Below are 14,017 nucleotides of genomic sequence, written 5' to 3'. Positions count from 1 at the left end.
AAAGGACAGTGCATTAAAGGCTGTAGACCCTCGCCAGATCTCCACTGTGTCTTCCTTACATTGTTTACAAAGTTTAATCCAAGTACTCATTTTGGTTTATTGATTTGATTTTATTTGATTGGATTTGAGAAACATTGTTTGATTTATGATCCCAAATAAATGAACTAGAATTGATTAGACCTTTTTCTATAGAATTTACTTTTAATTGCCTTTTGTGTTATCTTAAAAAGACGATCTATAACACAAGAAATCCGTCAATGAACAGATCTGTGTTGCATGAGATTACAGCTGCCTTCCACTTCTGCTGACAAGATAATTGCAGTTGAATGGCATGCAAGCATCAGAGGCAATAAAATGTCACATTCCTTGAGGCAGAACCAATATTAATTGCAAATGCAAGTACATGGCTGACACACCTTTTTATTTCTGGTACTACACATCCCTATTGCACAATGTTCTGTTGTAAAAGAACGCTGAATGAAACTCCATTGCTTATTCAGGTACAGAACAGATCATTTCCCTTTTCTTTCCCCTGTTTCAGCTAATTCAGATCATACATCCCAGTCCAAACCCACCAGCTGCAGTGCTGGGAAGGAAATCTTACTGCTGCAATGACTTGTGTGTTCGAACAGCCACTGACAGTGTGGTGCTGACCTGCCCAGGTGCTACAAGAACATTGGTTTGGCCTAATCCTGTGTGGAGTCCTTACTGCACATTTATGTGTCTTGAAGGACAAATTCCTGTGTTACACGTGAACCTGGTGGCTTCCTATGGGTCTTGTGGGGAGCCAGGTCTCTTTCTTGAGCAGTATTAAAACGCTTAGTGCCGAAACACCTGTAATTCTTCAGAGCTCTGGCTTGGCAGCGAGGCTGTAGGTGTAACAGTCCAGGCAGCGATGATCACTACATCTGGGTCCCTCTGTAACTAAATATCTACCTCAAATGGACCAAATGGCTGGTTTCCATATTGCGATTGAAAAGCAGCACTACCCAATTCCAAGTTATAGCAGGATGTTTACACACATCCTGTCAGATGGGCTTGGGAATAAGTGTTCTATGCAGCTGGAGTCCTCTTGAGGTAGGAAATGAACTATGCTAACAAATACAGCCTAATGAAGCATTTGGTAAGTTGTCTGTACAAAAATAACATATTATATAATAATCTGTATAATATATAATATTATATATAATATAATAATAATGAAATATTGCAGAGGAAGACTTTGGTTTCCTGTTGTTTCTAACTCATTCCTCAGGAGCAAGGGATAAGGAGTGTTGGAGGGTGGCTGTGATGCACTGCCAGAGCCACATCTCCTTTATTTTCTTACCTTTTAATTAATATTCACTAAGGTTAATTTTCAGGTCTCTTTTCTAGGTTTCAGTTGAAGTTCATAATGACACCGCTGTGGTTTTATGGAAGTAGTTTGTGGGTAAGTGATTTTATACTGAAAGATCAACTTTATGTTCTCAACAACTGATTTCCTAAAGACATCTCGTTTGCTACACTTTTCCCTCTTATTTTGGTGAAGGACATAAAGCTTCTGCCCATCTCTCCTTGTGACATTCAATTACTGTGTGTAAAGCTTTCTGGCAGATATCACTGGAAAATATTACTTGGCAGCTATTAGTTTTATGGAAATGTTAAATATGAACTCACTCCTCTAAAAGAGATAACAAGGTTTTATTGAGGGACAAAGTCAATAAAGCAAAAGCGACAGCACTGGGCGCATGACTGTAGCCAGAGGCGCAAGTGATTAGTATTTGTTACAGGTTTATATACTTTCACTCTTGCATTAGTCACATACATATTCATAATTCCCGCATATAGGCGGGGAATATTGTAACTAGCTCCAGTAACTTATTATCGTAAGTCTCCTCCTCTTGGCGTCTGTGCACTGCTCTCCGGTGATTGTGGGCAGGGGTCTTGAGGATGAAGTAAGCAGTCTTCCTCTTGTGAGTAGAGGTCTTCCAGGTGAAGTAAGCAGTCTTCCTCAGAGTGTACTTTTCACCTTTGGCACAGTTGGACGCCCCAGTAATCACAAATTAGCTGAAACCAGCCGTATCTATAATTCTTCTCATAACTAGCAAAGATTTGAAACAGTGTGACCTTCCTGCAAAATTTATTGCAGGATGGGCAGAAAAGGAGTATCCCAAGCTAGCAGATGTTTGGGAGGCTCTGTCTCTAAACTAACTGATAAGTAGAAGGATGGTGTGAAATAACTCATTCAGGTTTAGTGAGGCCACTAAATCCTGTTATCTCACCACAGACCTACAACACAAACACTGTTTTTTGAAGCTAAAGATACTTTAGAAGACTAGTGTGAAACAACTCATGTTTAGTGAGGCCTCTAAATTCCACAGACTTAAAACATAAACATTGTTCTCTTTCTACAACCTTAGTTAAGCTAAAAAGTACTTTAACTCTCTATTTTCCAGGCACTAGCTTTTCTTATATCAAGCCCCCCCCCCCCCCTTCTTTCTTTCTCCTTTACAATTCCTTTTGCTATGTGACTCTGTTTTGCTCTAGAGTTCCGGCCCTTCTTTAACTTGTGGAATCTTGTGTCTTTAGCGAGCTTTGTTTCTGTTATTGTAAACTCATACAGTTATATCCACATAACCACACTTACAATTTGCGAAAGCCAGTACATTTATGTGTTTATCACAGAAATAGAATAGTTTGGGTTAGAAAGGACCTTCAAAGGTCATCTAGGCCAGTCCCCATTACTTGTGCTGTTTGTCTGGAGGGAATGGCTGCAGCAACTACCCAGGTTGTCCATTACCATGAGATATCCCTGCTTAAAGCTGAAATTACTTTTATCTGACCCTGCAGAAGGAAAATCACAGAATCACAGAATGGTTTAGGTTGGAAGGGACTGTAAGGATCATCCAGTTCCAACCCCCTGCCACAGGCAGGGACACCTTCCACTAGACCAGGTTGCTTCAAGCCCCATCCAACCTGGCCTTGAACACTGCCAGGGATGGGGCAGCCACAGCTTCTCTGGGCACCCTGTGCCAGTGCCTCAGCACCCTCACAGGGAAGAACTTCCTTAAATCGAGTCTAAGTCTACGTAGAAATCGATGTGAAATCTACCTAGATCTCTATTCGTTTCCTCCCGGCAGGCTCCAGACGGTACCGATGGGGGGCTGTATGCCCCAGTGACACCGCTCCTCAGGGGCACGCACTTCTCTCCTCCCCTCACAGGCGCCAGGCAACCCCTCGATCACCGCCACCGCCCGCCTCCCGCTCTTTACCACGCGCCACGTTCCGCCCCGGCCGCTGGGCTGGTTCGCGCTCACCCGGGCCCCGCGGGTCACCCCCCGCGGCTACGGCGGCGGTGCCGGCGGTCCCCGGCAGAGGGCGCCGCCGCGGGGCGTGGCGGGCGGCCCCTCCCGGCGGTGAATGCTCGCTCCCGGCTCTCCCCGCGCTGCTCCCGGCTCGCCGCGGCTCGCCCGGCCCCGCCGCCATGGCCTTCACGTTCGCCGCTTTCTGCTACATGCTGGCGCTGCTGCTCACCGCTGCGCTCATCTTCTTCGCCATCTGGCATGTGAGTGCGGAGCGGGCGGCTCGCTCTTCCCGCCGGCCTTTCCCCGCGGCCTGAGGGGCAGCTCTCCCGCTCCCTTCCCGCCGCCCCGGGCCGACAGGGAGTCCTGCCGGTGCGGCGTGCGGCCCTTCCGGGTGGGGTCCCTGTGCGCTCGGCCGGCCGCTCTCTCGCGGGGGCCGGCGCAGGCCAGGATAGTGCCCGTCAGTCCGCCTGAAGGGGCGGCCAGTGTCCGCTCTGGCGACGGGACGTGCTTTACCCCTCTGTGTGCCGGGCCGGCGGCAGATAAGGACCGAAGACAGCATGGAGAAGGGTGGGAGGGGGACACAGCCGAGGCCGCCTTCGGAGCACCGAGCCCGTCTGGAGCTGAATATGAAGCCGCGGCCGGCAGGGCCGAGGCGTGTCACGCAGGGCTGTCCCATGAGAACCCCCCTGGGCCGCAGCGTGTGGGCTGGAGGTTTCCGGGGATCAGCCGGGGATCTCCTCCCTGCCTGGGGGTAGGGGCCCAGTGGAAGCTCCGGAGCGGCGGGGCCGGCAGGCGCAGCGCTGGGCTGGTTCCCGAGGCACAGCCCCATCAAGAGCTGGGGCTGAGGCAGCGGCCTCATCCTTGGCCTGAAGAGGGAAGAAACCTGGCAGTGCTTATTTGCGAATAACGTGGATTTTGGAGCGCTCATAGAAGATACAACCGTTTAACTGAGTGGTGTTTTAAATGAGAGCAGCCTTTTTAAAACAGAGAGTGGATTTAGATTATATTAGGCAGAAGTTCTTCCCTGTGAGGCTGCTGAGGCGCTGGCACAGGATGCCCAGAGAAGCTGTGGCTGCCCCATCCCTGGCAGTGTTCAAGGCCAGGTTGGATGGGGCTTGGAGCAACCTGGTCTGGTGGAAGGTGTCCCTGCCCATGACAGTGGGGTTGGAACTGGAAGAGCTTTAAAGTCTCTTCCAACCCAAACCGTTCTGTGATTCTTATGAAGATGTCGGTCTGAAGTCAGTCTGCTTGCTTATTTAACAAAAATAATGAATTCAGTGTTGTGTGATGTATTTTTTCCATGCTTTGTACTGACACTTAATTTTTGAGACCTAAGCAAATAGGAATCTACCTAGGGTCAGCTGTGAGATATTTCTCTAGAAGAGGACATAATGTCTGGCAAGACATTTGTTCCATAGAGTGGCTTTTGCTGTGTTTCATGCTGCACCTTCGTCTCATTTTTATGACATGAAAAGCTCAAGTCTGTGTGGTTTCTTTATGGATGCACCTTTTGGACATGTATGTGGAGTCAGCATTTACTTTGACAATAAGACAAGCCATCTGTCTGCTGTTAAGATTGCTCCTGACTTCTTGGTTCAGGAGCCCTGCGTCAGGTTCCTACTGGTCACCAAGAGAGTCACTGGCGATGTTTGGGCCATGGAGCGGGTCTGTGCACAGGGAGTGGGGTTAGGAACTGCTGGGAGGGATGCTGGGAATTCCTTGCTGGTGGGAGGCAGGAAAGTGGGGTGTGGACAAATATCTTTGAATACCTGAAGTGTCTTCTGCTTTCTCATTTGTATAACCAGTTTTAAACATGTCTGACCTGCGCATTTATGAAGCTAGAACTTGGCAGAAACAGTGTTCTGGGTGGATGCTACTGCTCTGTGCCAAAACGTTACTTTTTCGTGGTTAAAACACATTGTTGCTCCTGCACTGAAGAATCACAACTGTTTCATTGTTACTTTTTTCTAGATTATAGCATTTGACGAACTGAAGACTGATTACAAGAATCCCATAGACCAATGTAATACTCTCAATCCTGTGAGTAACATGCTATAAGTTTGGGGTTTTCGTTAATAAATATATGCAAGTGCTTGGTTTTGGTGTTTGATGTAATCAAACTAGGCAATAGAATTGCACCTGGGTTGACAAAACCTAGCTGTTTGATAGAAGTTCTGTGGAAACTTCTTTGTCTGATTCTTTACTTTCAAGTTGAATATTCTGACTGTTGTTAATCTCCTGGTGATCTTGTCAGCTGTCATACTAACATTCTTTCAATCTGCTTTCTACGTTTTCGGCACAAAGACAGTTGAAAAGGTCAAAAAGATTAAAAGAGTCAAAATTGCATTAAAGGTGTGTACTGCTTTTCAGTTTAATGTTCTTAATGCCAGTTCCCTTTCATTTTGTTAGGAACGTTTGCAGTACTATTAAGCTGTTTTGTTTAGTGTGCCTGTTCATCTGCTCGCTCTTTGTTTGTCGGGGTTTATAACAATTCCATGGATTTCCATATTTTGTGCAAAATGATTTGCTTGCTTACCCAGTGAAGTGGGGAAAACTGTTAAATGCCTGTTAGATGTCTTCTTGGTCACCTGAAGTAACTTCAGATAGACATAACTAGTGTTTTTCAAGACTTACTGAACTCTGAGATTATAGGAGACTACTTGTTTTTTAAGCATTGCCCAAATATATTCTGATCTCAGAGGATTTAGGGGATGCAGCCTGGTAGGTGTTATCTTCACTTCTTTGGTTTCCATTCCAGGATCAGGGGTGTATCTTGGTGTTATCCTCTCTTGGATGCAACTCCCGACACTCCTTGGTTTATGAAAAGAATTTGAGGCAAACTATCTGCTTACGTCTGTAACAGGCTGATAATAAGAGGGATGCTTGTTAAAGAGCATATTGTTTGATACAGCTGAGTTTTTGTATGTTCCTCATGGGTTTTACTTCAGCTTGGTGTGTCCTTGCTGAGGTAGAATATAGGAGCAGCACAGCAGTGTGGCCTGGGTTGTGTTCTGAAGAGTTATGTAAATTATGCAAGTGAAAAATGAATTTGCAGTAGCTGGGGGAAGAAAACCCAAGTGTTAAACGTACAGCACATCAATTGCCAGCCAGTATTGCAGCATGAGAATGGGTGGGGAGGAGAAGAGGTAGCAGTCAGAGGGTTGTATCTCAGAGAGTGAGGTTTGCTGCTTGATGGCTGCGCATCTAACAGTTTCCCTTGCTTGGTCTGTTCTACGGTCATCCCTGCTACAGTATGGGTACATTTATGCATTATGATCTTATCGCAGCCTCTCTGAAGTATTATAATGCGCATGTTTAACGCAAATATTAACCTTCTGTTAACCCACGTGCATGTAGTATTTATTTATCTGATAGCTTTGTGAACTGAAAATACTAAGTAACTTAATGTTTGCTGTTCTTGTGAAAGTAGAGTAGCCACTAAAAGTGAAGTTAAGATCCAGACTCTCGGGATCCGGTAAATGGTGCTGGACAAACACGCTGAAGTGTTGTTTGCCTCTACAAAGAATCAAAAATCCTGGTAGGAATGGAGGCGCCTCAGTGGAAAGATTAGCCCAAAATAGTAACTGCTCAGTACGCTGCTGATGCCGTCTTCCCTGCTCCGGTTGTAGTCGTGTCTCTTCTCAGCAAGGAGATTTCTTCCTCCCTCACTTCTGAAATAAATATCATGATGGTATTTCATGTAGTTGACTTTCCTTTAAGATAGCCAGGGAGGATCAGGTGCAGTGGGTTTGAGAGACAGGTATTGTGGTGTGGGAGTAGGCTCTAATAAACAAGAGAAAGAAAAAACCTGTTTTGAGATGTGTAGTTAAAATAAACTACAGATTTTCAGACCTGGTAAATCTGCCTCAGCAGGCTGCCAAGTGCATTGTGTTTTGGATATGTAAATGCCAAGTTGTAAATGGTGAATATACAAAGAAGGATCTGGGTGAAAATATTTACTTGAAACATTTCCTGTGTGACAGCTTCTTTTTGTTGATGTTGATTCAAGTTTGCTTTGTTTGATATTCTTCATTTAGAGAAGCAGAATGTTGTAGCAGCAATGTGAGAATGTCTGTTGGTAGGTTTTAAATGTCTAGGAAGATATTTTGGGTGTTTTAAAGCAGACTGAGAGAATGAGCAAACTGCTAAACCACTGAAACTCCAATGCAGCTATCCTGTGCATCGTAAGTCATATCACACACAAAGGGGCAGAATATGTTGTGTGTGTGTGTGCGCACACATGTTGACAATTGAAGTCTTTGGGTAGAAGTGGAGTTCTGGTGTCCTAAACATAAAAAGGACATGGAACTGTTGGAACAAGTCCAGAGGAGGGCCACGAGGATGATCAGGGGACTGGAGCACCTCCCGTATGAAGACAGGCTGAGAAAGTTGGGGCTGTTCAGCCTGGAGAAGAGAAGGCTGCGTGGAGACCTCATAGCAGCCTTCCTGTATCTGAAGGGGGCCTACAAGGATGCTGGGGAGGGACTCTTCATCAGGGACTGTAGTGACAGGACAAGGGGTAACGGGTTCAAACTTAAACAGGGGAAGTTTACATTGGATATAAGGAAGAAATTCTTTACTGTGAGGGTGGACAGGCACTGGAATGGGTTGCTCAGGGAAGTTGTGAATGCGCCATCCCTGGCCGTGTTCAAGGCCAGGTTGGACAGAGCCTTGGGTGACATGGTTTAGTGTGAGGTGTCCCTGCCTATGGCAAGGGGGTTGGAACTGGATGAACTTAAGGTCCTTTCCAACAATAACTATTCTATGATTCTGTTTTTTCATGAGGAGATGTTTTAGTGTCCTGAGTTGAGAAGTCAGAAGTGTACAGATTTCCTCTTTTCTGAGCTACATGGTAAAGGAGTAACCCATTACTCTTGTGGTGGGTGTGGGCTTCTGCTGGCTCTTTGCATGCATTTAGTCTTTGTATCTCTCCGTATGATTCCTATTAATAGCACTAATACTACCTGGCATTTCACGCTTCCTGTGATTTCATAGTTAACTGACAATTAGCTCTGTGGGCTTCTGCTGGGAAGCATGATGCTGGAGAGCATGCACACTGGGGAAGGAAAACGAAACTGGTCAACAAACTATGTGTGTGGCTGCTGTCGCGCCCTCCTTGCGTGCCGCAGGCACTGTTACCGCTGCTCTGGTGTGTGAAGCTCTGCCTGTGGGGCTATATCCTGGCAGTAGTTTCACTTTGGAAAGTGATGTTTGAGTGAATACCAAAGCAAAGCTCTAAAACAGGGAAAACCAAAACATCTTTTTGCCTATAAACCATTCTACGGAGCGTTTCCTACTGATATTTCACTGTTGCATGAGCAGAAATATCTCTATGATCTCTTCTGTTGTGAAGGTCGTGTACAAAGCGTGGAATCTGGTAATGGTGCACTTAAATTAATAGAAGGAATAAAAAAATCAGTCCGAGCGTTTAGTTTTGTAAATTTCTCTTCATGATTCATGAATTACCATGTGAAAACAGCAAGGCACACACTGCTAGTTGTTGTTTTCACTTTCTGCAATCTTGTTAACATTGTTTTTGAGTAATATTTTAATAGATTAAACCCCATGCGTTTTTCTTTGAGTAATTGAGACTTCCTAACTCATATTTTTCTTTTCCAGCTTGTACTTCCAGAGTACCTCATCCATGCATTCTTCTGTGTTATGTTTCTCTGTGCAGCAGAGTGGCTTACGCTGGGTCTCAATATGCCTTTGCTGGCTTACCATATTTGGAGGTAATATTGACAAGTCTGGCATCCCTACTCACGTTAGTTGTTACTCATTCTCCTGTCTTAGTGCTTCCTGTTCAGTGTTCTGTGTCTTTGGCAAATAAAGATGCTTTCTGGTAGGACATTGACAAAGTTTACGTGATAGCTATAAGAACCATCACTTTGCTTTCTCTGTCACTTTTGGGTTTTACTCTCTCATGCTACGCAAGAATGGGGTTATGTTGCGGGTGCGTTGGAAGTAGCTGACGTGTCAGAGGGATACACTGCTGCAGGTTCACACTGTGGCTTGCCGGCAGAAGTGGCAATCCCACTTTCCTCCTGCCACTGAGATGTGGGCTCCGCCTCTCCCTGTATTAGGTATAATATCCTTGTATTAGCTGGTATTAGGCTTGTGCAGGGAGCTGCAGAAGGGAGCTGGTCTGGGTGACTTGTAACCCAGCCAAACAGCTTCCACTGCGCAGCTCTGCCTGTGCCAGTCCTGGTGAGAGGAGGGGTTGGAGGGGTGGAGGTAGGACTGTTCCTTTTGCTAGTAGCCTATGTTAAACTACATTTTCAGGCTCATCTTGTACTGATCCATGGGAGTATTCCTTCAGCATGGCAGCCAGCATGTGTTCTTTGATGAGGACAGGCTGTTGGTTACACAGGGTTGTATGCTAGTCTCTTCTGCAGCTTCTCCAACACTTTTATAAGGAATCCCATTTTTCATTTGTTTCTAAATTTGTCCTGCTTCCTTTTGGTGTACCAGAGCTCAGCATGGTTTAAGGCTGAGGTGAGCTGTCATGGTGAGGTGAGCCTGTAAAAGCTCTTCGATAGGCAGGTTCAGTTGGGAGCTTTGTATCGTTCTTGCGGTTTGCCATCTCTCCTACATGGAGCTGATGCGCTTTTCTGAGGGGTGTGATTCCTTGTCCTGATTCTGCTATTACTTGGGGAGGGGGACGGGAGTGGGCTGGAACCAATGTTTCCCATCACCATCACCACAAAACTAACTGTGCATTGCTTTCAGATACATGAGTAGACCTGTGATGAGTGGCCCTGGTCTGTATGATCCTACAACCATCATGAATGCAGATATATTAGCCTATTGCCAGAAAGAAGGATGGTGCAAATTAGCATTCTACCTTCTATCATTTTTTTACTACCTATATGGGTAAGTTTTGTTTTTCCTCTGTCTCCCATCTGATTTTCAATTTGACATCTTGTCTTATTGCATGAAGGATTTTGTATATAGGAACATATGTAGTGCCAACTTCCCTGAAAAAGAATCCACAATCACCATTTATTATGTTTTAAAATACAAGTCTTAATTTGGCCAGAATTACTATTTTGAATATGTATACCACGACTGGAGGCTGGAAAGCTCCAAGCTTTTCTTCTTCTTTTTAGCATAATATAATCCCCCCTGTTTTCATTAAGAATATTTATAGAATAAGTAGTTATGTTGATGTAAATATGATCTTTGTTGAAGTCAAAGGTAGAAGAGTCATTCTGAGAGTTAACAGGGGTGGGAGGCACAAAAGCCAGTGCTGCTGCCTGGTTCTTCCTCCCAGTTCTTCCTCTGAGCCCAAGCCAGCTTGTCGCCAGGGTGGTGTGACATAGAAGCAGTGTGCAGCCCTTCCTCTGGGCACGCTGGGCTTCCTGCAACACAGCTGCAACAGTTGAGGCTTTTGGCACATCAGCGTTGTGATTATACAGGCTCCCTGTTAGTGTATCACTTGCTCTAGTGACAACTGGCTGTTGCATTGGCTTGTGTTGTACTTTATAATTCCTCTCTGATGTGTTTTGTGTAAAGCCTCCAGTCGCCATCCATATACCTCACAGGTCTGTGCCTTACAATATATGATACATATGCAGAATTAAATGTATAACATTAATGAAAATGATGCATCGTTATATTTTTATTTTATTTTCCAGCATGATTTATGTTCTGGTGAGCTCTTAAGAAGGCATTCAGCAAGCTTCCTTCCAGTTAAGTGCATGCAAAAGCCACAAAACATGGATTCTTTACAACGAGAACCTCTTACCAAGATTAAATACGGAATCTGGTGATCGCATTTGCGTTAGGAAACAATGACCCCTCTTTTTAAAATGTTTCCACATTTTATACTTGTGGAAAGACTGTTTTCTTATATTTTACTGGGACACTGAAATGAATGATGTGTAAATTAATACAAAAATTACTGGGCTTGAAAAGTTTTGACTTTGCACTCCACGAGGAACAGCCCTAATCTCCACGTAGGTATTGGTTACTGACTAGCCTTAGCACACTAGGGATCTCCTTTGGGCTGGGCTTTGTAGTGGCTCATCTGGACTTGGCATATCCCATTCTAACTGTAAATCAGCTGTAGGTGCTGAGGGCTTGGGAAGGACTGGAAGTGCTGTCTGTGCTTTATCTGTAGGCAACGTTGGTTTTAGGAGATGAATTCATGGACACAGTTGCTAAATTAAGAATTCTATTTTGGTTTATTTTGTTTTTTTTTTCTATCTGGTTAATTTTCCCTGTATATGCATGGTTCAGAGAGTTCTGTATTTTCTCCAAATGTTAACCTTGCTTTAATCTCAAGTATCTGTCATTGTGACAGAAGTTGAATTGTCCACAAAGGAATGAATTTAAATTATGACGGTTGTTTTTGCTAATGTGTGTGCTGTCTTATTAACAAATGGACAAATCTGTAACATTTACTGATTCCAGTGATGAAAATACTCGAGTTACTCTTCGAGTGACTTTTCATTGTGGTTTAAACTCAGCCAGTAACTCAGCACCAGGCAGCTGCTCGCTCACTCCACCTTTCCCCCTCCCCTGAGCAGGATGGGAAGGAGAATCAGGAGTGTAACCCCCACGGGCTGAGATAAGAACAATCCAATAACTAAAAAGTGATAGTACAAAGAATACCAACAATAATAATAATAGAGAAGAAATGAAAACTCAGAAAACACAAGTGATGCACAATCCAGTTGTCAGTCTGACCCGAGCAGTGATGGGTCTCTTTTGGGTGACTCCCCCGTTTCTATACTGGGCATGATGTGCTGAGGTCTGGAATACCCCTTTGGCTAGTTTGGGTCAGGTGTCCTGTCTCTGCTCCCTCCCGGCTTCTTGTGCCCCTCCTCACTGGGCAGAGCATGAGACTGAAAAGCCCTTGATCAGGGGCAACCACTGAGCAACAGCTGAAACATTGGTGTGTTGTCAGCATTGTTCTCAGACTAAAGCCCAAACACAGCACTGCACCAGCTACTAGGAAGACAATTAACTCTATCCCAGCTGAAACCAGGACACTTGTGAAATTTCTCTGGAATAATTCTACAGACCTTTTCAAAGCAGAAAGTGGGATTGAAGCTGCCCTGCTGTTCCTTAGTGCAATAAATAATGATAATTACAAAATGATTCTCAAATTCAGAAACACTTATTTTTACCTGGTGCCTTGGTTTGTTTTTTGAACAGAACAGCTACTTGCAGTGTTCACCTCTTAGTTTTATGATGGATAATTACATTACCTTTTAAAAACAGAACACTGAATCAAGTTATGCCTGGAAAAGGGAAGCTCTGCTTTCCTGCTTTTATTTTTCCTGGGTCTGCAGATAAATGGTAGATGGGGTGGGGGTAAAGATGTTTCAGATAAACTGATAATACTGCATTGTAAATTGTGACTGTGAACAGCTGAATTTAGGAGTAATAATTAGGAATCTCTTTCGTTTACCTGTGCTGGAGAATAACTAATAGGTGCCCAGTTTTAGTAAAACTTTTTTTGTGTAAACTGTGTATTTGTTCACTTTGGGTGTCTTGGTGGTTGGATGCAGTAAGACCTGTACAATGTCTGCACTGGCTTCAGACAGAAGTTTGGATACTCCAGTGCTGGTGTGTTGGACAGCAGCAATGGCAGAGGGAAAAGAATATGAAATAGGGCAGGTACTGAGTATCTCTGCCTGAGCAGTGAGAGAATGTATTTGGATATGTTACAGATGTCCTGAGCTATAGGTTGAGCATCTTCAGCCCTTGAACAGCTTTTCTTCCGTTAATTCAGTTGCTTTTTGAGCACTTTCATAACCCACTATGGAAGATGCCTGACAGGCAGTGAGTTCTGCAATGGAATTACTCTGTATGTAAAAAGTACCTGCTTAAAAGTTCTGCTGCACTTCATCTGGTGCCCCATAGCTCTTATTTTTTTTAAAAACATACTGAAAATTTCCTTCTTGCCACCTTATTTATGCTGGGCATGATTGAATACATCTTCGTCACATCATCTGTCTTAAGTGGAGAAGTCCTTCTTCAGCTTTGTTAGCTATCCTTTCTTCTCTGCAGATTTTCCATTTCTAAGCTGTTGTCATCACACAAAGTGTGGCTGTCCAGGGAATTGCAATGCAACTTCCTGCTTGCTGCTTCTGAATTCCTCTCCTCTTACTATAATGTACTGGGGGTATGAGAATTCAAGCTGTGATAACTTCAAATTCTTTTTCTTAAGTAATAATAGACACCTGGCACCTTATTACTACATATATAAAGTTGTTTTTCTCACATGTGTTTCCTGGTTGCATTTATTGACACTTTGCTTCCCACACCGTCCCTGCTCAAGCATTCAGTGTGACAATGTGTAGTTTTATTGTCATGACTGTCCCAAAACTTTTGCGCCAGTCGCAGGTGTTAATACCAGGGCTGGTGTTTTCTGTGCCTCCTCAACTCCCATTCCCAAATCCTTTTCTATCAGTCGCTAGTTGACGAGGATTTTATTCCTTATGAATCATAATTTTGAGCTTTCAGCAGAATTTTTGAAAGGCTTTTTAGAAACCTGGGAATATTGTTCCTGATGGATCACTTTTATTCTACTGCTTTAGCTTCTTCAGAGACTGCTGTAATGCAGCAGCAAAGCTCATTCATCCCTTCTTATGTTCATATCTTTATTAATGTTATGGAAGTGAGACTGATTGGCTCACAAACCCTCAGCTGCCTCTCATTCCCTTGGTACTGGGCTGATGTAAGGCAAGTTAAGCTCCAGAGTAAGAGATGTAGGATGTACT

At 44.2% G+C, this 14,017-nt stretch overlaps 1 protein-coding gene across 1 annotated transcript; it reads left to right on the top strand.

Moving 5' to 3' along the window:
- The first annotated feature begins 3,384 nt into the window (after nt 1–3,384).
- CNIH1 (cornichon family member 1) lies at nt 3,385–11,632 on the top strand. Its single transcript, XM_080618457.1, has 5 exons — nt 3,385–3,544; nt 5,256–5,324; nt 8,904–9,016; nt 10,014–10,157; nt 10,922–11,632. Exons 1-5 carry the CDS (start codon nt 3,464–3,466, stop codon nt 10,947–10,949), a joined length of 435 nt encoding a protein of 144 aa, XP_080474583.1. The 5' UTR covers nt 3,385–3,463; the 3' UTR covers nt 10,950–11,632.
- The last annotated feature ends 2,385 nt before the right edge of the window (nt 11,633–14,017 follow it).

This window comes from Psittacula echo, assembly GCF_963264785.1.
Source record: "Psittacula echo genome assembly, chromosome: 5".
Taxonomy (NCBI): Eukaryota; Metazoa; Chordata; class Aves; order Psittaciformes; family Psittacidae; genus Psittacula; species Psittacula echo.
Note: the sequence above shows the minus strand (reverse complement) of the source record. Positions and strands in the feature narration are given on the sequence as shown.

Coding starts and splice junctions, on each gene's coding strand:
- CNIH1 (XM_080618457.1), top strand. CDS start 3,464: ATGGCCTTCACGTTCGCCGCTTTCTGCTACATGCTGGCGCTGCTGCTC. Junction 9,017..10,013: donor CTGGCTTACCATATTTGGAG/GTAATATTGACA, acceptor CATTGCTTTCAG/ATACATGAGTAGACCTGTGA. Junction 10,158..10,921: donor TTTTTTTACTACCTATATGG/GTAAGTTTTGTT, acceptor TTTATTTTCCAG/CATGATTTATGTTCTGGTGA.